We start from the raw sequence: 25,843 nt of genomic DNA, 5'->3' as shown, positions 1-25,843 counted from the left end.
ATTATGGACCTTTTTTTGTAAATCTAAAATAGTTTAAGGATAAATTTACAATTTAACCTTCGTAGAATTTTTTTTATTCAACGACATAAGAATTGTATTTTTGAAAAAAAAAATTAAGGGCATTTTAGTCCAAAATACCGATAATATAACAATACCTAAGGGAATGGAAGAATCACATTCCCGGTAATAAGTGAATAAATGTTCAAATGTTAAAGATGACATTATTAAGAGAAATGATCATGAACCGTGAATATAAACCTTACAAAATTCAAACATCAAAGTTAAAAAATACTTGAAATCAGTGTAAAAAGAGCAAAGATATGGGGGATAGAAAGTGGGATTCTATATGTCATCTAAGCCACATCATGAGATCCTCATCCTCACGAATAAAAAGGCCCCTCTAAGCACCAAAATAAATAAATAAATGAAGAATCATTGCATGGCTAAATCAAAGTATCGATCAGCCTATTGTTCCTTTGCTTGCATCTCTATTTTCTTTCCTCCTCTTGGAAGTCTTCAACTGTTGAGGAGAATGTCGTCTGGTTCGAGATCATTCATTTCGAAGGGTCTCACGATTTCGTTTCAAATGATCTCGGACCAGGCTTCATTCCCCCTAACTTGAGATATCTCGTGAATCCAATCCCATATTAAGGACAGGAGAAGAGGGTCGTGAATGCATGGATTAACCAGACGATTAGAGGGTTGAAACCCTGATATTCCTTTTCTTTTTGTTGCATTGATGAAAATCTTAGGTCAGTAGCTGCTGTTCTTGTTAGTGTTTTCAAGCTTTATTAAGCACTGAAATGTCAGATTAGTTTTGATCCATTTTTTTCATAATGCTGTTTTTTGCTTACTGGAAGCAAATTTTGAGGGATTGTTCTTGAATTTTCCCTGGAATCTTTGCTATTGATATGATGTTCTTAAGAAGAATGCCTGCAGATATATGTGTGTGTATGTGTATTCACCATATTCCCAAAGAATTTTGGATTTTCAAGTGATAATAAGCATTTGGGTAAAGTACTCCAAAGGTCACTGGATTATGCTTGAACGATCTTTTTAGTCATTAAACTTTCAAAAGTTATAAAATGATCACTATATCAAACTATTACAAAATAATCATCAGAATGTTACAAATAATCATTAAATTTATCGAATTATTATAAAATTATCATTAAATTTATCCAATTGTTGTAAAATGGTCATTGAACTCTCTTAAGCCTTTTCTCTATATTTGTTAAATTCATCGGGAAAACAATAATTCGAATCGAGTTCAATCATATCGTGCGAAAACATGTCTAAAAAAAGAAATTAAAGAAGAAAAAAGCTATGTTTGATCTTTTTGCAGTTGATTTTCTTTTTTGTGTTCTAAATTAGCTTTGCTTGTGGAGAGTTGCAAAGAATATAAGGTTAGGAGGAGCTTTAACTTTACTAGTTGCATGAGAGGGAGATATTCCCCTATCAAAGTAAAGCTTTCAATTTACTCCTTTTTTTCACCTTATGACTGCCCCATTAATCATAACCCTTCCCTCACCTTTTTAATGTATAATTTATAAGATAATATATATTCGAACAATTTAAAAATAAAATTTATCGTTAAAAAATCAAATTAATTATTTTTTAAAATAAAAAGTATAAACAAATTGTAATAATATAAGAAATGACATCATATGGAGAAACCTAATTGTAATAATAATTAAGAGTGGTCAAAAGACATGAGAGACATCTTGAGTATGCATTACAACAAAAGTGATTCCTACGCTCCATAAAGTCATATATTACCTTTATTTTATTTTATTTTCAAAATTAAAGATGAGGTTTTTAAATATAATTTGAATTTATCGATTGGTCTCGATTGTAAAGAAAATATTGTTTTTATTAGAGGATCTGAATTCGAATAGTTACGTTTGTATTGTGTGTGCGTATTGTCAATAGTTAAAAAAGATTCTTAACAAGTGTTACATTGTATTCACCCTGTATTATTAAAAATAAGGATACACAGTCAATTAGGGTTGTTAACGAGTTTAGTTAAGTTCGAATATTGTTATGCTCGATTCGACTCGAAAAGTTCAAAGTTGATCTCGACTCAAAAGCTCATGAGCTTAAATTTGACAAACTCGACTTGAATTCAAAATAAAAAATTGAAGCTCGACCCGAGCTCGAAAAAACTTGAACTAGAAACGTTCTCAGACTTAGCTCGATTGAAACTCAAACTCGAACACAAACTTGAACCTTAAGTACATGAAAATCTTATTTTGCATTAAAAATACAACATATAAACGTTAATATTATTTATAATTTAATTTAAAACATTGAAAGTTCAATATACTATTTTTCGAGTTGCTCGTGAGTTTTCCAAGTCGGATATTAAGTAGTTTGCTTTGATTCGTTAAGAATTCAAGTCGAATTCACTCAATTTAAATATTAACTGAACTTTAATCAAATCAAACTCGAATAACTCGTTGCTATTTGCATGATATCATTTACGGCCCTACTTTCAACATTATATTTTCTTGAGGTTCATACATTAGATTGAAAGCCCATTTGAATAAATCAAGTAAATTTGATCAACAGAATTGGGCCCTAAAATGGTTAGACGAGATACCCTTCCGGCTGAGGTCACCGATCAAACTGTCCCACGTATGGACGTATAATTAGGGATGTATTTTTGATTCGGACTTGACGAGTTCTAATTTAAATCGATTTTATAAATTTATTTAAAAAAAATAGGTTCGATTTAAGGTGCATGTTTTTATATGAAAATTCAAGTTTGATTTCGGATGAAATTCAGGTGGAACAAAAACCTAATCCGACCTATTGTTATTCCTAAAGATAACTAAAAAAATTCTAAATCAAAATTTATAAAAACAATTAATCAATTAAAACGAATTATCTATCATTGTTTTATATATGCTAAATACCTGAATTTAGTAAGCTAATGAAATAAAAATTATAAAAGTAAAAATAGATAAATAATTCAAATATATGATTTGGATATACATAAATAAAATAGATTGAAATATAAAAAAAATATAAATTCAAATTCATTATCCATATACCAAATATTACGAATAATAATAAAAGTAAAAAATAATAATATCCAAATTCCATATCCTAGTGGATAAAATCTCTTTATATATATATATACACACACATATGAATCAAGGAGGCTGCAGTCACGGTTGTAGGATGTAAATAATTGAGTTTAAACAAATAATATTATATTTGTGTTTATTTATTTATTTTTAAAGATATTTATAATCATTTTTTGTTCATTTAAATTTTTAATGTCACATTTATATTTTTTGTTTATTATTTATTTTTAAAAATATTTATATTCAATTCATTTAGTGTTCCAAACATGTTCCATCCGCACCCTTTTCCTATACTTTAATTCACAAGTCAAAGAAAAATGGTGGAATTACAACTTTAATTCTTAATTCTCTTAGGTTTCACAGTTTGAGCTCCAAAATTCACCTAGTGTTCAGCTTAGTCCCTTCACCAATATTTAAAATGTGAAAAAATAAAAGGAAAAAAGAATGGGTAAACGAGCTTGTTTCTGAATGTAAACGAATCAAATATATTTGTGTTCATTCGTTTATTAAATTAACATAAAAATTTTGTTCATATTTATTTATTTATCTTAATAAACAAACATTTTACGAATGATTCATCGAACTTTCTGTTCATTTACATCCCTAGACAGTCGTCTCCTGAATGTCATCTATTGTCGCCGTTGAAAATTTTATAACTTCGACACTCCTAGAATTTTATAAAGTCAATCATGCTTTCGGACGGACTATTTTGTTAATGATTATAATATAAAGGGATTAATATACTTATTTTCCGAGTATATGAATCAAAAATGTAATCTGATAACTTTTATGATAGTTTTACCCTGTTATGTGTTTATTTTGGTCACTTGGGATGTCATTATATACTTATCAACGTGGCAATACCTGTACCTCATGCTGCAGAATCCTTCAAAAAGCTTGGAATCCACCTTCATTTCCATCAAACCTGTTGCAACTTGCAGTTCCAAACAAGATTGCTGATCCATGGCCATGGCGGCACCCACTTTTAGCTTCAAAACAATTTCTTCTCTTCTTTAATTAGCATTTCTTCGTTTCCTGTGCACGTTATATAAATAAGCTGCCAAAGGGATTATATTTATCGTCGGTCGCCATAGATCATAGCTTCTTTCTTCTCAGCTTTTGGTTTTTTTCCTGTAATTTTATTCTTCTTCTTTCTGCATCTGCATTCATCAGAATTTTCATATGATTTTATTCGTTTCTTATTTGCTATGATTTACTGTTTCTTTTTTCTGTTTAGCAGTTGATTTATGTGGTGAAGCTGCAGTAAGAACATCTGTATTATGTTACTAGAATTGGGATATGAGTATGCCTAAGTTTCATGATATTGAAATATTCGAATATGTGTAGGATATGGATACAAAATGTTATGTTTCTCTACATCTTCATCATCTTCTTCAATAGAATGGAATTTGGATGCTTAATATTGGATTTCAATGGTGGAATTGCATGTGATGTTGATTTAAAACCCAGATCTTTTTTTTCGAAATTTCGAAAAATATTTGTTGATTAAGTTATATATATATCCATGGTGGTTCACTTGAAATGTTCTGTGAGATCAAATTCACGTTCCATGTAATTTAACTGCTGCTGTACATGTCTATATGTTCTTGCCGCGTGACATAAACTTCCCTTGGATTTCAGGGTTGCGGACTGAAGGAATCATCGAACGAAACCGAACATGGAAAAAGAGAACATAGAACCATTGACCGAGAGAAGGACGAGCGATGAACTCGGTGCAGGTGCAAATGCAGCTTCAACGATTGTCATGAATTTCGTGGCCACCGATCGCTTGTCCGAAATAGTTTGGTCTCCAAACAAAGGTCTCTGCCTCAAATGTACGGAGTGCAGCAATATGTTGAATAAACATTCCCTTCTCCGGGCTGCAGGACCGAGCAATATGGTGAATCAGCAAACCAATACATCCTCCTCCACATTCCTTGATCTGAATACTAAAGTTTCCGAGAACCATGAAGAGATACCATCAGCGAAGGTGTCCACTGGCAAGCATTCTCCAACTAATAGCGGAATCCATAGACGCAGAAGAAAAGGAAAGGAGAAAGCTATATCTGATGGAGATGTTAAAGGGATGATGTCGAAAGATGAGGATGATGACAGCGACGAGAGTGTCGAAAGTTGTAACAGTGCTGCATTATTCTCTACAGGAAAAAAACGGAAGGGCTTTGAGCAAGAGTTGATTTTTGGGAGCAAAAGAGTGAAACAAGACAGTCCCTTTATGAACTGGATATCAAACATGATGAAAGGGTTCTTGAAAGCGAAAGATGAGATGCCGTTGCTTACGCTTACTGCTGCAAATACTAATAAGTCACATGGGAGCGACATGAAGAATCTTGATGCAGGCAATAAGAACCAAGATCCGGGGTGCAGAAATATCGGTTTCCAATCTATTTTTCACACCAAGGTTCTAGGAACATCACAAATTGAAACTGATCAAGTCGGACTCGATCCAACTAACAAGATCTGTGACATCAATGCTACTTCAGTCACCTGTCATGGAGAAAACTTTAACTTCCTTAATGTGTTTAATGAAAGGTTCAAAAAACCAATTTGTGGTGACAGGGTAGGTCCGAGCAAGAGAAGTAGAGAGGGAAATATTGTACAGAATACGAGCTCGAACGATTTTCCTGTGGATGTGAGAAAGGAAAGAGCAAGCACTAGTTCTTCTTTAGGTAAACTAAAAATGAACATCAAGAACATTGATCTGGACACACCATCAGAAGCAAAGACGGTTCAAAACAGTGGTCACAAAAGTAACCCTCCAGGGAGCTTGTGGATAACTCGGTTTACTCCCAAGTCTTTTAGCTCGTCATTGAGCCGGGATACTGCTGGCGCTGTTGGGTGCTTTAGTGACTTCATGAAGCATACTCCTTGCTGCCAGAACAATGTTAATGTACCTAACAACCTCAAGACTCTGGGGACCAGGCAGCAAGGCCCCAAAGAGCAGCTAACCAATTCGGATAAAGAATTGCCTTCTGCTACTGAAATGGAGGCATCCGTTACTATTGGTTTACACTGCCTTAGATCGAAAGATTCAGAGGTGATGGCTTCTCTTTACTGTAGGAGTTTAGATGATGCTCTCAAGCACATCATACCTTCTTGTGTTTTCGACAATCAAACCTCGTCGACCGTCACCTGTTTCTTTTGTGGAAGGAAGGGTCATCATTTGGAATGTTGTTCAGGGATAACAGATAATAAGATTGAATATCTGAAGAATATGAAGTCATCTAATAGATTCGAAGAATTACCTTGCTCGTGTGTTAGATGCTTTGAACTCGGTCATTGGGCTGTCATATGCCCTACTGCATCAAAAGTCCAACATCACTCAGAATGTAGAGCTTCTTATTCTAGTTTCGGTGAACTGTCATGTTATGCAAGATTTGAAGAGAATACGAAACTTTTAGACAAAAACCAAGAAGCGATTCGGATTGAAACCGGAAAAGGCCCCCGTACTCTCTATGAAGTAACTGCAGACAAAAAGAAATCAAACACAAATGTGAAAAAGATTCATGTAGGTTCCTGTTCCAAGGAAATCAAACCTTGGGATAATTTCACCAATCAGCATGATACAGATACACCAAAGGTAATATTCGATGCTGTGAGGATGCTTCGTTTGTCACGGGCAGACATCCTGAAGTAAGTAGAATAGTAGATCATCATTTCCATTAGTAAAATCATATAAAACCATGGAAACTTGATTGTAGAGCATATAAAAGAGTGGGTACTGAATATGACCACTAATGTCTTTCTATGTTACCTAATTTAATTGTTCATTTCAATTTTCAATGCTGCGTCGATGTCAGGTGGAAGAATTCACGAACATCAGTCCCACATCTCGAAGGATTTTTCCTGCGACTGAGGCTCACGAAGTGGGAGCAAGGATTAGGAGGAACAGGATATTATGTTGCCTGCATAACTGGTATGACATTGTATCGCTTGTTGTTTATCATTGATTAATGATGGATTATTTGCATGTTGTTAGCAAGTTATTGATGCGTAAGTTTTTTAGAGGCATGATGCTATCATTTTCCTTCCTGTAATTGCCCAGAGGGAAACAAACAGGGCACCCAACGAGATTCGAAGAACTCCATTGCTGTTAACGTGGGGGGAATCGAGTGCTATGTCGAGAGCCAGTACATCTCCAACCATGATTTTCTCGAGGTAAGACTCAACTTCCATAGTTCATTATGCTTGCTTGAGAGTCAAGCATGTTAATTGCATTACTCCTAAGATGACTGTCCACTTTCTAGTTTATTAGTTTGACAATATGGTCCGACAACATATCTCAGGATGAGCTTACGGCATGGTTGTGGGCAACCAAAAAGAGCGGCGGAAAGATTCCATCGGAAGAAGAACTGACGGTTAGAGTGAAAGAGAGAAGAATGCTAAGGTTTTAGGGCCTTTTTATTTCAGGTTCAGCTGTTGATGTGTGTTATCTTGTTTTCACAGAACTTGTGAGGTAGTCAACAATAGTGTGAGAAACCAAACAAGTATACAACAGTTGCCTTGACACTACTACATGCAAAACACATTTGGATTATTTAGTCATTATGTTCACAGACCCGATAATGGCATTTAAAGACTCGGTTAACACGGATTTTGGTCGTTTTCAACCGACTGCAAATTACTTTCCAGGCCACTTTGAGCAGGATATAACACGACCGAGGTAAATGAAACTACTATACGCATACGTTTGACTCACTTTTCTGATAAGCTTACGAGGAGGATCAAATTATATAAGCATTTTCATCCAGAAAATTTGTTCTTAAGCACCTACAATTTTCACCCATAATAGTGCATCGTTCCAATAGTAAATCGTGAAGGTCATCTACAATGTTTAACGAGATTTTACTGTCACAACAAATCCGATACGATTCTGGTTGTGCTTCTGGTCCTAGCAGTGCTAAACATATGTTAGAAAGCGAACCTGGCAATCTCCTCATCTTCATCCTCATCATTTATAAGATCTTCATCCTCTTCGCTGAACCTCACATAATCATCATCTTCGTCCTCTGGTTTTTCTACTTCATCTTCGGGATTCATCATCGACTTCCTTCTTTCATCTTTGTCTTTCAAACCAGTACTCAAGACAACAGTTTCACCTCTTGATTGTTCCATATCCCTCCTCAACTTATCCATGCTCTCTTTCTGGCGTTCTTCCTCTAAGCGTTGTTTTTCTGCTCGTCTCTTGTCGAGGTCAGCCCTATAAACAAGGACAGCAAGGTACACATAACTTTCGGGAAATACCATAAACTTTTAAAACGTTCCCAAACTGATTTCGCAAGATTTAAAGAGAGAGGCAATACTTATAATTTTCCATGTAATCCTCAGCACTGGCTTCAACGGCTTTAAAGAATTCATTCATTCCAGCCCCAGAAATAGCCGACACTCCAACAGATCGTAAATTCCTATAAAATTCATCCAGAGAGAGGGACAGGCTCTCAGTTAGAGCTGACGTGTATGTAGTATCCGACCTTATTGCCGCTTGAAATGTCTCGAAATCTTCCATCCACTGCACAAATGATTTGTTTTTCATTTTAAAGACAATAAATTGATAAGAAAGCAAACAGCATTACCTATATTTGCATGTCAACAAATGGATGATTGATAAAATTCGGGAAAAGTACAACACATAACCTAACAATTATAACAAATATGAAATTAAATGGAAGCAATTTACAAGATATTATCTAAATGCCAAAACAAAATATTTGCATCTAAAATGGAAATTAAATATACCTCCAAAGCAAACTCATGTTGTGCAACATCCGTCTTGTTGAATGCCAACACAAGAGGCAACTGCGTCTTGTAAAGTATGCTACAAGCATAAAGCATGTTGCTCATGAAGGTAACCGGACTTGCTGAACGAGGCGTATCAACTACATAAGTTACTACAGTAGGAAATGTTGAAGCAAATGCCTCTGTAATGATAGCCCCTGAAGCAGACCAGGTAAATATCTCAATCTGCCCAGGAGTATCCACAAGAACATAGTCAAGTTGATCTGCTCGCCTCTCAATAACCGAGATAACCTGAGATTGGGTATTTGCAAAGTCAACCACCTTAAATGACAATGGAAAGGTGTAAAAAAGGAAAAAAAAAATAAGTAAAAATATAACAAGCACATCAATGGAGAGAATAAAGATGATAAAAGCAGCTACTACGACAACTCTGCAGATACATGCATTGATGCAAATTAACTTGAGACAAAAAAACAGCTACTAAGACAATTCTGCATGTACATGTATCGATGCAAATGACCTCTTTTTCTAAATAAATTATGCATAAATATGCAACAAATTTGAAGTAAAATCTATGTAGTACATAAACTTCACAACGACGCTAGCCATTTTCCAGTGGAAACAGGTTGTCCAAGCACCAAAAGTCTTGGCATTGTTTCGACAGTTCACGTCACAAAATATAATACAGAAATTTCAAAAGATTTTACCTCTGCAAACTTGGTAGCAAACAAATTAAGTGATGTCAGGATTCCACCATTAGGTCCGAGATTGAACTGCTTCATAACTTCCTTATATTTAACGGTATCTCTTATATCAATATTAGCACCAAATGGAAGGGTCATTACAGCAGGATCAAGATTCATCACATAACCCCTAATATTTGAAGCTTGAGTGTGGCAAACCAGCCTATGAAGGAATGTCGTTTTCCCACTCCCTAATCAAATCAAACAGCACATTTCAACATCCAAACATACTCAAACAACTTACCAGTAACTTGAATTTCAATTAGAGACCAAGATATGCAATGTATAACAAAGATTTAAAAAAAAACCCAATTCAAGTTTCTTGTTTTACCAGCCATTCCAACAACAATAATAATAACTGGCTTTCTCTTGAAACCGTTTGAAGACGACTCAATATTTAACTTGTCCATGATACCAGCAAGCTGCTCCTTCTCATCACTGTCCCCCTATATCATGATAAGGCAAATAACCCGATACCAATTGCTAGAATTACCCACCTTTAAAAACAATAAAAGAGTTACCCTTGTTTATTTTCAATTGTTTCACTAGAAATTACTTCATAAAAAGGAGAACATAATTAGTTACCTTTGTTTTCAATGATTCCTGGGAATCTATTTTCATTGAAATGCCTTCTTCTGGGGTTTTAACATTTGGTTTTCCCGACCCCGAATCAATTTCCATCTTCAACCAAATCAAGCTATTTCTGAATAAAAACAAAACCCAGATAATATTTACAAGATTTATGATCAAAATAACAACAAAGGAGCTGACTGTTAAGCAAAAACCCAGAAAAAATGGAGAAAATAATAGGAGGAATCCGCAGAAAGAGGATGAAAACGAACCTCTTTGCGCCTTTACTGAAATTATTGAAATGCTGTCGAGCTACAGGGGCTTCCACCTCCCGGATTGTGAGGGAATGATAGAACCAGGGTTTTAAGCATTTTATATACACAGAAAATGGGTTGAAGGTCCGTAAAGAATTTATTGCCCCTATGGCATATACAACAATATAGTTGGTATAATAACATTCTTAATACCCTAACTTATATATTCTATCAATTATATCCTAATTTGAAACAATTCAATAAATTTAACCTTTCCTATTTAAAAGTTTCATATATTTTAATACTATCAAAACAACAACAACAACAACAACAACAACAACAACAAAACCCAATTCCCATATGTATGGGGTAAGGGGGAGGTAGGGTAGTAGGCTACCCCCAACGCCAGGTTGAGAGTAACTTCCGTGGAAGACCTCCGGCAGTCAGAAAATTAAAAATTTAGATAAAATGCAATGCATGTATAAATAAATACATAAATACATAGCTAAACAGTATTCATATGCAGTCATTAAAATCATATGTGCGTCTGTAACGGGAATTAATCCCTGCATAATAATCCCTGCGAAAGAATCTCTGCATATAGACATAAACATAAGATAAGATCCGGCTAAATTTAAAAGAGGAAACATGAAGAGAATGACACACAGAAGGCAACGTTAGCAAGCCCAGTTCTAATCCTTCATAAATACCAATAACAGAAACGTATAAAAAGTATAAGTCATGGAAAATACTACAAAGACATTAAAAGAAGACAGAGATGATACACCCTATAGATGTGACCCACACTACTCGACTACCCTAGTCTTTAGCCTCCATATTTTCCTATCAGAGGTCATGTCTTAGGTAAGGGCTAAATCCCTCAAATCAGATCTCAAGCAGTCTTCCCACTTTCGCCTTGGTCGTCCTTTCCTTCTGGCACCGTCGACTGTAATCGACTCTACCCTCCTTACCGCATCCGACGGTAGTCGCCTAAGGACATGCCCAAACCACCGTAGTCTTCCCTCCTCAATTTTTCGGAAACAGACACCACCCCCAAGGACATCCTAATAGCAGAGTTTGTCGTCATATCCCTCAGAGTCTTACCACATGTCCATCGAAGCATTCTCATTTCTGCGGCCTCAATCCTCCTTACGTGATCCTTCTTGGTTGCCCAACATTCTGATCCATACAACAGCGCTGGTCTTATTGCCATTCTATAAAATTTTCCCTTAAGTTTTAGAGGGACCTTCTTGTCACACAGAACTCCAGTAGCGGCCCTCCACTTTAGCCATCCCGCCTTTATACGGTGTGTAACGTCATCATCTACACCCCCATCTTTATGTATCATAGACCCTAGGTACTTGAAACAATCCTTTGAGGGGAGAACATGTCCTTCTATGCATACTTCTACATCTTCATCGTTTTGGTTCCCATTGAAGTTTGAACATAAATACTCTGTCTTTTCAATATTGATCCTTAAACCTTTTTCTTCCAAAGCAGTCTTCCAGGTAGCCAGTCTACTATTCAACGCAGATTTTGTTTCAGCAACTAAGACAATGTCGTCAGCGAAAAGCATACACCATGGTACACCGTCTGGTGTCGCACAATAGATGTCGTCCATGATCAAGGCGAAGATGTAAGGGCTAAGAGCCGACCCCTGGTGGAGTCCGATTTCCACCGGGAATGCCTCGGTGTCGCCAACTGTAGTCCTGACGTAAGTAGTAGATCTACAGTACATATCACGAATCGCCCGGATATAAGCAGTTAGGATCCGTCTCGTTTCAAAAGTCTTCCAGATCGTATCGCGGGGAACGCTATCATAAGCCTTCTCAAGGTCAATGAACGCCATGTGAAGATCTCTAGACTTTTCCCTATATTTCTCCATAAGCCGTCGAAGTAGATGAATCGCCTCCGTGGTAGACCTGCCTGGCATAAAGCCAAATTGGTTTTCCGAAACCCTAGTAACTTGTCTCAACCTAGCCTCTATCACCCTTTCCCATAGCTTCATGGTATGGCTGAGGAGTTTAATACCTCTGTAGTTACCACAACGATGGGGATCTCCTTTATTTTTATAGATTGGTATCACCGTAGACTCTCTCCACTCCTCTGGCATCTTGGCAGTCTCTAGAATAATATTAAAGATGTTGGTCAACCACTTAACTCCCTCTTCTCCTAGGGCCAACCACACAGTGATAGGAATTTGATCAGGACCGACAGCTTTGTCCCTTCCCATCTTTCTAAGAGCCATTTTGACTTCCTCAAACCCAATCCTACTTGTAGGGCAGTCATTGGCCGTATTATGATAGTCGGCTAACCCATCAACGATACTATCTCTACATGGAGAGGCACCGTCATTAAATAAGCCAAAGAAGTAACTACCCCAAACCCTCTTAATATCGTGATCTTTCGCTAAAAGAACACCATTGTTGTCCTTAATAAACCTAATGTTACCTAGATCCTTTTTCCTAATCTCCCTAGATTTTGCAAGTCTGAAGATGCCATTTTGTCCTTCCTTGGTGTCTAATCTCTTGTACATTTCCTCGTATGCCTTATCCTTTGCTTTAGCTACCGTTTTCTTGGCTTCCCGCTTTGCCTCCTGGTATCTTTGTTTAGCTCTCGACCTTTCTTCGTCGTCATTGCATTGTAGAAACTCCTTGAAGCAAGTTTGTTTTGTCTTCACCTTAGTTTGGACTTCGTCGTTCCACCACCACGATTCTTTATGTTCCTTGGCCTTCCCCGTCGACAACCCAAGGGTATTTTTGCCAACATCTCTGATGGAATTTGCCATATTTTTCCATAACATATCTGCATTTTTTGAGTTTGTAGTTTCAAAACTTGTATTAGACAAAACCTTACTCCTAAAGTCATCAGTTGTCGCTCCATGTAAGTTCTTCCAGAGGATCCTAGGTTTACCAAGTTTAGCCCTTCTATGAGTGCTCCGCCCGTGGGGTACGCGATACACCAAAACCAACAATTTGTGTTGTGATGCACATGCCTCTTCAGGGAACACCTTACAGTCAATGCAAGCCCATCGTTCCTGATTTCTAATCAAGATGTAGTCGATTTGGGTACAATGTCCCCCGCTATGAAACGTAATCAAGTTCGCATCTCTCTTATTAAAGAAGGAGTTAGTGATCACCAAATCGTGAGCAGTAGCAAAATCAAGCAACGTACGCCCCCCATCGTTCCTGCTACCATAACCGAAACCCCCATGAACACCGTCATACCCGTCGGTTGCACTTCCTATATGGCCATTGAAGTCTCCCCCTATGAAAACTCTTTGGTCCTCCGGAATGCTCCTAAGTATATCATCTAACTGATCCCAGAAGCAACGTTTCTCCCCCTCCCCTAGGCCAACGTGTGGGGCGTACACTGAAAGGACATTCACTACTTCCTCTTTTATAATAACCTTAATCATCATGATCCTATCCCGGTATCTGCAAACTTCAACTACATTTTCCTTGTGCCTAGAGGATGCCAAGATACCCACCCCATTTCTAGCGTTATCTACGCCTGAATACCACAACTTGTACCCATTACACTCTCTTGCGCGAGACCCTTTCCACCTAGTCTCCTGAATACATGCAAAATCTATTTTTCTATTATTAAGTACGTCGGTCAGCTCCAGCAGCCTAGCATTTAATGTGCCTACATTCAGCGAGCAAACTCTTAATCTAGTCTCCTTGTCACCACTCTGTCGAGCCCTCCCCCTATACGCCCCATGGGATCTAAAAGAATGACATGACCTCAAGTAATCATCTGTAACCGAAGCTATGAGGAACTATGAAAAAAGAATCCAAATAAGACAGAAGATGCACTAATAAAACGCTAGAGAATTGAGGAGTACTAAAAATCCTAGTTGGTTACTTAATAGGATTTTAAGAAAAAATAATACTATCTTATTTAACTATAGGTCAATATCTAGAAACTATAATTTAAAATGTTTAATAAATATCCGAGCTAAGCAAAAAAGGATTAAAATTGTAACACGAGATATAAGAGTAATGAAATCCTACTCAACTAATTGAAAAACATCAAACCCAAAGCTGGTAAAAAAAGATTAGTATAAAAACAAGAGAAAAAACAGCAAGAAGCTAAGTCAAAGAAAGCAGATCCAACAACAACAAGATTAAGAAATATTAAGTACAAAAATATGCAAGGGATATGCAAAACAACGACAGCTAAAAGGGATATATCAAAATTCGTGGATGCGAAATTAACAATCTTTGTTCAGATAAAAATCTGATAAAAACCGTGCTATAACACAAAATCAAACCTTTACCTATCAAGAAATTAGCATGCAAAATCTTATGAAATTAGAAGAAAAAGAGAAAACCCAGAATTTTTATTCAGAAATTAAACCGCTGAAGAAGGCAATCGTTGCTCTACGAGGAAGGTGGTCCGATCGAACTGCAAGGCGGAAGAAATTGAGCCTGGAAATGGAACGATTTATTACGGACCTCTGAGTTGGAGTGACAAAATTATTATTCTACCATACTATGTCAATATAGCATGATCATTATACCCTTTTTAAAGATGACATGTTTATTAAAGTTTAGCGTCAATTGAATTGAGTCGAGTCGAATTGACGAGTTTTATTTTATAATTTAAACTTTATTTAATTTTTTTTTCAAATCAAATCGATTTTATAAAATTTTATCTGAGTCAAGTTGTTCGAGTTTATGTCTAAATTTAATTGTAAATATTTATAATATTATAGTATTATTTGATTTCAATTTAAACATGTTTCTATAACTATGTACAATACATATATATTTTTCATATTTTTTTATATACGGTGTACACATTCATATAGAACCGATAGACTCGACTCAAACTTAAAAATCAATCCACTAATTATTAAAAATATTATAGTTATTCGAGCTATTATTCAAGTTCTATTTCATAACTCAACTTGAATTTGAATTTTTTTTAGTCAAGTCAAATTTATGAAATTACAACTTGAAGCTAATTTATATCGAATTTTTTAGAGTTGAATTTAATTAAAAAGATCAATTTTTTGAGTCAAGTTAGATTTTATTTACCCCTATCGTTTATTATCGAACATTTAATTGGTTTGATGGGCATTTTACTTTATAAAATATGAATCTAATTGTTTTATATCAATATTTAATAAATTTATTTGTCACGTTAATAAAATTAATTATTAATAAAAAAAAATGTTAACGACAGTAAAAATTTGAACTAAAATTTGACCCAAAACAAAAACTAAACCCCAACCCAATTGCAAGCCCAATGTTGATACCTAAAGATCAGATTTTTAGGGTTTGCAGATTATATATAAATATAAGCAATTTATCATAAGCATTTCTACATCGTCCGCCTCCCCAGTAAAACACTTAGCGGCGACTGCTGGAGCTTCAGAACTCCAAAGCAGTCAACCATGGTGGTATAGCATCTGTCCCTTTGTTATTGAAAAACCCCAAAGCGCCAAAGGCCGAGCGCTTCCCCCGTGAAACAAGGGGTGGCGTGGTATTCCACGGGGAGAGGTTGTGGCGCACGTAAGTGCGATTGGCGCATATTAACACCGTTTCTTTTTTTTTCTCGGTGAGGGATTCCATGGCCGCTTTGCTACTTTAGTTCTAGTAGTCGAAGCGAGGGTATTGCCCTATATTTCTTCATATATTCCTTTATTTTTTTCACACCAGGTTTTGAAAAAAAATCATATGTTTTGTCTCAAGGAATTAGTTGATAGTATTCGATCACTTTACATTTAAACTGGGATGCCACAGATTGAGTAATTATGTGATTTGTTCTTCGTTTTTTTATGCAATTTATTAATCTTTTAACCCAAGAAAATATATGCATAAGCAACGCATCCATGTCCAACCACAGATCATTATGCTCAACAGATCAATGTGTTTATAAAAATAATTCTAGATTTACCTGATGAGGACGAAGACAAAAGAAGCTTGGAGAATTAAGCAATCCCAGGAGGCACAGTGGGGAAAGATTACTTGAAAGTTCAAAGGTCCATTCAATTGTGAGGTAATCTAGTTGAAGCCATTGCCGAAGTATAAAAGCTGACAAAATTGGTATTCTATTGAGTCAAGGTTCGGAAAAGACAAGCATAAATCAGTGTGGAATGCCCTGGATTCATCAACCCTGATCCGCTTGAAAATAAGCCATCCATTGCTGGTTTTGTTGGTAAAGTTATTGATGGAAGAATTGGAGCTCCTCAACTAGGGCAAGTGAATTTTGAAAAAAAAAAGCAAAAGAAATTTAAAATATTGAAATAAGGGTTAAAAACATTATTGATAATTTTTCTTTTATATTATGTTCAGTTTTTTCTTGTTTTTGTTTATGTTTTGCTTATTTTTTCTTATTATTTAAAAAAAATATAATATTTTATTATTTTTTTATTTAGTTAAGATATGATCATAAAAGATTAATTTTCAATAGATCTTTAATGAATTATTAATTATTGATGTGACAAATGATTTTATAAAATTAAAAAAGATAAATTACACAAATGATCGATATTTGAGTAAGTTATTTTTTTTAAAAATAAAATATCAACACGTTTCTTTCTCTCTTTTTTTCTTCTTTGTAAATTTGCAGTATAAACCACTAAACTTTAAACAAGTAAATCTATGTGACAGTTTATTTGTTTATACTGCAAATTTATAAAGAAGGAGAAATATGTTGATTTGTTTTTAAAACTATTAAATTTATTTAAATATTAGTATTATTTATATAGTTTATCCGTTTTAATTTTATAAATTTACTTATTATGTCAGTCTAATAATAGTTAATATTCAATAATTAAACTTAATTAAATAAAAACTTAAGAACGATAGTGACTAAAAAATATATTTTTCAAAATTAGTGAAAAAAATGGATAAAATATAAACAAAAGTGATCAATAATGTAGTTAAGCTTTAAAATAAAATAAAGAAAATGACTTTTGTAACTTAGGATAATAAATTTAAAGAAAATGTTAAAAAAAGTTTTTGATGTTGATTTATGAAAAGTAAGGGTATGGTACATAAATATGGTATTGTAGTGTCTCCTAGTTATTAAAAGTATAAAATCGTTTATTAATTATAGAGTATTATTTTGTCGAGTCTCATAACTATTAGAAATTATAAAATAATTACTTGATTATTCGTGTGTTTCAAACTTGTTATTTTCTGTTAAAAATTATTGGTATTATTGAGTTGGATATTAACTTGTTGATCAAGATATGATAAAATCCGATCTTATAACTGTTTGAGTTGTATTTTATAGATCAAGTATCATTTTACGTTATGTTAGGAGACCATTTTATGATTTTTGATAGTTAAGAGATTCAACAAAATAATATTTTATAGTTAAGAGATCATTTGTGTATTTATCCAGAAAAATAAATTTATTAGTGATTTTATTGAAGTTATTGGTAGTTATCAACAGTTTTATTAAATTGGTTCTCATTCGTTGAATTTTTTATTAATTATTATATATTTTTTAAATTAGTCTTTGAATATTTAATTTTTTCCTATTAAACAAATAAACTCTAAATAAGAAGAAAGATAAAATCTTGTCTTTTCCTCTAATATATAAACTGAAAAACAAGGGGGACGCATAAAAGCGATAAAGATCAAAGTTTTTAAAATTAGGGAAAATAGATTGTTAAACTATGTTTCGATATAATAATTTAAGGTAAAATGGATTTTGGATTTGAATTGAATTTACAAAATGTATTTGGACTTAATTGAATTTATTCAAAATTTACAAAAATAATTCAAAGTTCTTTTAATTTAAAATTGAGCACAAAAATGTTTTTATGAATAGTAATTAACTATTTGAACAGTAAATTACTATTTGAACAATAAATCACTGTTTGAACAGTAACCCGAGGCTCAAAAATTCCAATATGTAAAGGGTATCGATTCCCTCACTGTTCATCAGCCCAACGGTCATAATATTTGAATATTATGAAGGGGTATCGATTCCCTATGAAGGGGTACCGATTCCCCCCATTCTGGGCAGACTATTTTTGCAGAAAAATCATTCTCAAACGGCTCAAAAACATCTCCAACGGCTAGATATGACTTCAAACACATTCCAAGCTATAAATACAAGCTAAGGACACTTGAAGAAGTAAGAGAACAACTATCAAAGTAATCAAACACAAGAGAAGAGTTTTTCATTCTTATTTCATCTTTCTCTTGTAAATATTTTGTTCTTGTGAGCTTAATTCTTGTAAACACCTACCTTAGAGAGGTTTTATTGTTTACATCTTTTATCCTTTTGTAAAGGGGAAAGGTTCTAGCTTAGCACGTGTAAAAGCTAGGGAAAGGTTCTAGTTTAGCCTGGAAAAACTAGGGAGTTTATAAGGTTACTATTTATCCTCAAAAGAAAGAACAAATTAGTGAATTTGTTAGAAAATCCTTGGTGATGAGCTAAGGTAGTGGATGTAGACTTTGATTGAGAAAGTCGAACCACTATAAATCGCTGTCCAATTCTCTATCTTTCAATCTCCTTACTCCCTAAACACAAAACCGTTCCGATCCCTCTTTGCAAATCGTTCCGGTTGTCGTTTCGAGCTTCCGAAAATCCTAACATAGATGTTGAGAAAAAAATTAAGAATTATACTGAATTAATTAGATAAATGAAGATATTTTTTAATGATTAATAAAATCGCTTACATATAAGAATAATTTTAGTAAAATTTTTAATGGAAGAGAGTAATCTTTATAAAGTTGTTAACATTTGTATTTTACTATAATCTTTTTGTTATATTTTGATGTTAAAGAAATAAAAATAAAAGTTTAAAATAATTTTTTTTATTATAGTTATTTCTTAATAAATTTTCAATTCTTTTTAATTTAATATTAAATAATATTACAAATGATTCATATAAATAATTTGCTAGTTTCAGAGATGATACAAATTGTACAATATATAAAAAATCTGTAAGAGTAATATTTTCATCGTTAGAAAGAAAAACAATATTATTTATAACAAGATTAGTTCAAGTCGTAAGCAGTTTGATATCATTTAAGTAAAGTATCGAGTTTGAATCCTTATGTATGCAGAAAATCTCTGCCGGGAGTTCACCAACTAAAACTAAGTGCGGGACACGGTCCGGATTAATCAAGGTAAAGCTATGCAATCGGGAGAATAAAAAAAATTATTGTGAAAAAAAATACTCTCAATCTTTTTTACTCTAAAAATTTATCATTTTTAATAATATATTTCCGTAAACCGAACCTACTTTTTGCTAAAATTTGATTTAACAACGTTGAAACTGAGAACACTGGATCCAAAACCAAACCTCAACCCAATTGCAAGCCCAGTTTTGGTCCCCCAACGCTGATTTTAGGGTTCTCAGACTATATATACGCAATTCATCATAAGCATGCATATCTATGTTGTCCGCTCCCCAGAAAAACACTTGGCGGCGACTGCTTCAGCTTCATTGAACACCAAAGCATTCAACCATGGTAGTTACCATTTGTCCCTTGATTGTACATTGTTTTTCTCTCGCTTTGTTTCTTTTATTTTTTTTTGTCTCACTGTGTAATGTACATATAATAGGCTGATGTGGAGAAGGAGGTTGCGGCGGCCGGAGTCCCCAAGAAGAGAACATTCAAGAAGTTTAGCTTCCGAGGAGTTGATTTAGATGCTCTGCTTGATATGTCCACCGATGAGCTTGTCAAGCTCTTCCCTGCCCGTGCTCGCAGAAGGTGAATAGCAAAGTATTCATTTTTGCTAACATTGGTTTTCTCTTTTTTGATAAAAAATTATCAAACGGGTTTTGTTTTCTAATTGTTTTTATGATGTGGTTTTAGGTTCCAGAGGGGTCTCAAGAGAAAGCCAATGGCTTTAATCAAGAAGCTTCGCAAGGCGGTAAGCTGATCTTTAATTTTGCTCTTTTTTGTTGCTTTTTAGTAAATTATATTTGTGGGATTTATAATTAGATTTAGGGTTGACGTAGAGTTATTGAGCGCTGTTCATTTGATTTTTGTAACTTGTTGAAAGGTGAAGCTCATGTATGTAATTCAACATATAGCATTGGATGCTTATGGTTATTTGTTTAACTTCTGGAAATTTTTGTATCATATCTCACTGAGCTAAAGTTGATCTTGTACTTTTCTTCTTTCGATGATGTTGTTGTCATAAATTGTATATCGTTGCCACTCATCTCGAAGTATATTGCATTTGCTTTGGATGATTATGTTTGAAAACCCACTCGAATGCACATATTTGAATATAGTGTTGATTTGGTTAAGTAACACGTTTTAGCTCATTCTAATTGCAAGTAACTAACTCTACCACATGTGTTGTTGCCATCTCATCTTCTCCATTGTTTAGCTGTTTCTTGTTCTGTTTTCCAATCTCGATTTCTTTTTCATATATTTCAGGTTACTTGCATGATTTTAGGGTTACTCAAATCCTAGGTTGTTGGATTGTATTGTATTTCTATTGCTTTAGTGAATGTTATCTTTTTTGTATTTCTATAACTTCTGGAAATTTTTGTAACATATCTCACTGAGCTAAAGTTGATCTTGTTCTTTTCTTCTTTTGATGTTGTTGTTGTCATAAATTGTATATCGTTACCACACATCTCGAATTATATTGCATTTGTTTTGGATGATTATGTTTGAAAACCCACTCGAATGCACATATTTGAATATAGTGTTGATTTGGTTAAGTAACACGTTTTAGCTCATTCTAATTGCAAGTAACTAACTCTACCACATGTGTTGTTGCCATCTCATCTTCTCCATTGTTTAGCTGTTTCTTGTTCTGTTTTCCAATCTCGATTTCTTTTTCATATATTTCAGGTTACTTGCATGATTTTAGGGTTACTCAAATCCTAGGTTGTTGGATTGCATTGTATTTCTATAGCTTTAGTGAATGTTATCTTTTTTGTATTTCTATAACTTCTGGAAATTTTTGTAACATATCTCACTGAGCTAAAGTTGATCTTGTACTTTTCTTATTTCGATGTTGTTGTTGTCATAAATTGTATATCGTTACCACACATCTCGAATTATATTGCATTTGTTTTGGATGATTATGTTTGAAAACCCACTCGAATGCACATATTTGAATATAGTGTTGATTTGGTTAAGTAACACGTTTTAGCTCATTCTAATTGCAAGTAACTAACTCTACCACATGTGTTGTTGCCATCTCATCTTCTCCATTGTTTAGCTGTTTCTTGTTCTGTTTTCCAATCTCGATTTCTTTTTCATATATTTCAGGTTACTTGCATGATTTTAGGGTTACTCAAATCCTAGGTTGTTGGATTGCATTGTATTTCTATAGCTTTAGTGAATGTTATCTTTTTTGTATTTCTATAACTTCTGGAAATTTTTGTAACATATCTCACTGAGCTAAAGTTGATCTTGTACTTTTCTTATTTCGATGTTGTTGTTGTCATAAATTGTATATCGTTACCACTCATCTCGAATTATATTGCATTTGCTTTGGATGATTATGTTTGAAAACCCACTCAAATGCACATATTTGAATATAGTGTTGATTTGGTTAAGTAAAACGTTTTAGCTCATTCTAATTGCAAGTAACTAACTCTACCACATGTGTTGTTTCCATCTCATCTTCTCCATTGTTTAGCTGTTTCTTGTTCTGTTTTCCAATCTCGATTTCTTTTTATATATATTTCAGGTTACTTGCATGATTTTAGGGTTACTCAAATCCTAGGTTGTTGGATTGTATTGTATTTCTATAGCTTTAGTGAATGTTATCTTTTTTGTTCGAACTAAATTAGTTTCATCAGTGTTTTGATTATTATGTGGAAGTTGTATCATTGATGCATTGATTTAGGAAAGGGATGCACCACCTGGTGAGAAACCAGAGTCACCCACCTGTATAATGTGTTCATTGTTTGAATATATTTAAGGTTACTAGAACCCACGTGAATGCATGTATTTGAATATGGTCTTGATTTGTCGAAGTAAAAGCTTTTAGCTCATTCTAATTGCAAGTTACTAACTCCATCACGTGTTGTAGCCGTCTCATCTTCTCTATTGTTTAGCAGTTTATTGTTTCGTTTTCCAATCTCTAGTTCTATTTCATATATTTAATTTAACATTTTTACTTGCATAATTTTAGGGTTACTCAAATCCTAGGTTGTTGAACTGTCATTGTAGTTCTATATCTTTAGCGAATATTATCTTTGGTTGAACTACATTAGTTGCACCAGTGCTTTGATTATTCTTGAAAGTTGAATCTTTGATGCATTGATTTAGAAAAGGGAGGCACCAGCTGGTGAGAAACCAGAGCCAGTAAGAACCCACCTGCGTAATATGATCATTGTGCCGGAAATGATCGGAAGCATTATCGGCGTGTACAATGGCAAGACATTCAATCAAGTTGAGATCAAGCCTGAAATGATAAGCCATTACCTTGCCGAGTTTTCTATTTCGTACAAGCCAGTTAAGCACGGTAGACCCGGTATCGGTGCTACCCACTCTTCTAGGTTCATTCCTCTGAAATGAAGTCATTTCTATGTGGTTTGGGTACCCTTTTTATATTGTGGCGTATGAAGAGGTATTCATGTTGATTAAGTTTTTTATTGTTGCAACCTTAGGTATTTTAATCAATGACAATTTCACATTGTTTCGGATGATTTTTATTTATGTTTTGGTTAATTGAATATTAATTTATCTAACAAAGAATTGAAATAAAGATCTACTGAAATAATAGATGAGTTTTATTTTATAAATATTTATAATATTATGTTATTATTTGTTTCTAATTTAAATGATTTTCTATAAATTTTATAATACATATATATATTTTTTCATATGTGATATATATATCAGATAAAGTTGAGAGATTCGATTCAAACTCGAAAATCAGTTCATTAATTTTGTTTGCACTGTTTTTAACAATTAATTGGACTAATGACATTAATCTTAACAGTGTAATTTTCTTTTGAAAAGATTTAAATTTAAATTTATCCATACATATAAATTACATTGTTGGAATTAGGATTGGGCATTGGATCCGAATCTGACGGGTTTTGATTTGACCTGATCGGGTTGAATTTTTAAAACAAATTTGGGTTCAGGTCGGGTTCGGGTTTAGGATGAAAAATACTCGACCCGACCCCAAAAAATATATAATATTATCTTATATATTTAGGAATAATTACAATAATACCCCTATATATATATTTCAATTAAATCACTGTTTTTATGGAATAAAAATAATATTTTTTATTATTTCGGGTCGGGTCAGGTGAAATTTTATTTTAGACGGATCGAATCGAATCTCGGGTGGAGGATCCTTTGATCTCGGGTCGGGTCGGGTGGACAAAAACCCTACCTAACCCATGCCTATTCCTAGTTGGAACTTGAGTTAAATGTAGATGATATAAAGAAGAATTTAATCCATCAACTAAAAATTAAATTCAATCATATTTCATTTATAAGAAATTAAATAGAAAAGTCAAAAGTTTTACACTAGAATTAGCTTTCTTGGCCCACTAATTTACATTTTGTGGTCAATTGACCTAATGTTGCATCACCTATGAATTGGAGCCACGTGTGGTTTTCCATTGGTGGATAATATTAGAGAAGCTTGATCAAAACTTGTGGCTGTTTTAATATGTTCGGTCGGTCCAACGTTGCTGAAGCTTCCTCTCGGCTTCTTGCAACGTCCTAGTCACTGCCTCCTCTACTTTGGCAGCTCCCATCTACAATCAACAATTGGCGTTACTACGATTCATATCATATTGGTAAAGGTATTGTATAGATCCATGATTACATCGCAGTTTGCATTTCGGTCCCTATACAAAAATGTTTGTAACATTAGGGGAAAAGACAACAATGTGGTCATTTATCTAACGAAAAAGAAGATGACTTTATGAGGTGAATTTCATAACATGATATGACATCAGTTTAAAATATGTTATGTTTAACAGGTTGAATTGATCGGAATGAATTTTTAATTTATCTGAATTTGATTTTATATTATAATAATAAAATTTGATCTTAAATTTAAAAATATTTTTATTTATCCTACACTTTATCCATAATTTTAGTTAAAAAAAACTCGACTCTTACCATGTTTAATATAATTTTTAAATGTTTAAAATAGTAAAAAAGTTTGAATAAAATACTAATATATTTAATTTAATAACATAAAATTAAATAAATTGTAATTCAACACCCTAATCTTAGTATCTTATAAGCTAATTATATATATTTATCAAATTGTACTAATAATATATAAGTATGATATTTCTGTGATTATTCTGAGACGGAACGGAATAAGTTCTATTTAATCCTAAATTTGACACGATCTAGTTAAATTTAAGAAAAATATTTGATACGAGCTTACTCGAAACACGGATTTTATTTTTTTTAAATAAAAAACTTGATTCTATTGAATATGATCGTTCTGGGTTTTAAAATTACCTGAGCTTCAAACTCCATGACTGCAAGGAATTGTTGATCAGTAAACATTGAGTGAATCATTGAGGGTTTGGAATCCATTGCCTTCAAGCATTTGAGAGCTTCCAACATTGAATCAATCCCAGGTATTGGATTATCTATCTTTACTCTTATCCTGTTTCCCTCATTATATTTTGCTTGCAACTCAAGGTTTCTCCTCTCCAAATCTTTCTTCACCCATTCCAGCTCTTGAACTCTCTTCATTGCCATTTGAACTATCGAGTTCTTATCATTCTGCCACGTGAAACATCAAACCAGATGCTAAATGACCACGTCAGAAGAAGAAAAATTATCAAATCTAAGGACTATAAGTTGTTTTATCCATATTTCAAAAAGTATAGTATAAGGTATTAAACTTGTTGATTGGGAAATTATGGTTACGAAGTTCGAAGTCGGTTCATCTTTTTAGTTTAGATGGATAATTGCTATCGATGGTTCTGATGTGTTAAAAAGAATGATAAACAAGGCTGTAGTAGAGGGATTAAGTCCTCTAAAAGCGCACAGCGTAGGGATCATTTTAGGAATTTGACCAAAGAAGAAGAAAAACAAAGGCAAAACCAAATACCTTAGTACCATGAGGAAGCATGGAATGCAAGGCGAAGTAACTTCTCTTCTGCTTCTCTCTTCTCATTCTCTCATTCATCATATGACGAAAAAACCTCTCTTTCTCACCTTCTTTAGCATCCGCCGCCGGTGCCCGCCAACTCTTCGTCAAGAACCTGATCATCCTCTTGTTCAAATTCCCGGAATTCCCACCACGGTCACAACCCAGATCGGCAGTCGAATACGGAACGAAAGCACTCGGTGCAGTAGCAGTAGCTGTACTTGACGTTGTTGTTTCATACCAGAAGATTTCTCCTTGCAGCAGTTGCTTTATCAACTCACAGTCCATGGCGTTTTTTTTTCAAGTATACTGGTTTTTTTGGAGCTCGGATTATATATATACAGGGTTTAGTCGATTCTTCTTCGTGGTTGACATTTGGAACGTGTGTTTT

General features: G+C 34.0%; 4 protein-coding genes across 5 annotated transcripts; 2 read left to right on the top strand and 2 right to left on the bottom strand.

Moving 5' to 3' along the window:
- The first annotated feature begins 4,755 nt into the window (after window positions 1-4,755).
- LOC120198748 lies at window positions 4,756-7,704 on the top strand. Its single transcript, XM_039200034.1, has 4 exons — window positions 4,756-6,743; window positions 6,911-7,026; window positions 7,156-7,268; window positions 7,397-7,704. The coding sequence occupies exons 1-4, from the start codon at window positions 4,771-4,773 to the stop codon at window positions 7,502-7,504; spliced, it is 2,310 nt and encodes a 769-aa protein (XP_039055965.1). The 5' UTR covers window positions 4,756-4,770; the 3' UTR covers window positions 7,505-7,704.
- A 280-nt stretch (window positions 7,705-7,984) lies between these two features.
- Window positions 7,985-10,513, bottom strand: LOC120198747 (GPN-loop GTPase QQT2-like). Its single transcript, XM_039200033.1, has 7 exons — window positions 10,432-10,513; window positions 10,175-10,292; window positions 9,921-10,035; window positions 9,554-9,780; window positions 8,847-9,137; window positions 8,414-8,619; window positions 7,985-8,310 (listed from the first exon to the last, which is right to left on the bottom strand). Exons 2-7 carry the CDS (start codon window positions 10,268-10,270, stop codon window positions 8,022-8,024), a joined length of 1,224 nt encoding a protein of 407 aa, XP_039055964.1. The 5' UTR covers window positions 10,271-10,292; window positions 10,432-10,513; the 3' UTR covers window positions 7,985-8,021.
- A 5,186-nt stretch (window positions 10,514-15,699) lies between these two features.
- On the top strand, window positions 15,700-23,017 carry LOC120198746 (40S ribosomal protein S15-4). 2 transcript variants are annotated; one of them, XM_039200031.1, is made up of 4 exons: window positions 15,700-15,820; window positions 19,957-20,105; window positions 20,211-20,268; window positions 22,638-23,017. In XM_039200031.1, exons 1-4 carry the CDS (start codon window positions 15,818-15,820, stop codon window positions 22,884-22,886), a joined length of 459 nt encoding a protein of 152 aa, XP_039055962.1. In that variant the 5' UTR covers window positions 15,700-15,817; the 3' UTR covers window positions 22,887-23,017. The 2 variants fall into 2 exon arrangements, with proteins under 2 accessions (XP_039055962.1, XP_039055963.1); XM_039200032.1 differs by lacking the exon at window positions 15,700-15,820 and adding an exon at window positions 19,792-19,862.
- Window positions 23,018-23,980: 963 nt separating this feature from the next.
- Window positions 23,981-25,751, bottom strand: LOC120198745 (transcription factor bHLH92-like). Its single transcript, XM_039200030.1, has 3 exons — window positions 25,414-25,751; window positions 24,813-25,082; window positions 23,981-24,088 (listed from the first exon to the last, which is right to left on the bottom strand). Exons 1-3 carry the CDS (start codon window positions 25,738-25,740, stop codon window positions 23,996-23,998), a joined length of 690 nt encoding a protein of 229 aa, XP_039055961.1. The 5' UTR covers window positions 25,741-25,751; the 3' UTR covers window positions 23,981-23,995.
- Window positions 25,752-25,843: the final 92 nt, after the last annotated feature.

Source organism: Hibiscus syriacus, unplaced genomic scaffold (genome assembly GCF_006381635.1).
Source record: "Hibiscus syriacus cultivar Baekdansim isolate YM2019G1 unplaced genomic scaffold, ASM638163v2 tig00004779_pilon, whole genome shotgun sequence".
NCBI lineage: Eukaryota > Viridiplantae > Streptophyta > Magnoliopsida > Malvales > Malvaceae > Hibiscus > Hibiscus syriacus.
The sequence above is the reverse complement of the archived record's forward strand: the minus strand, read 5'-3'. Positions and strand labels throughout refer to the sequence as shown.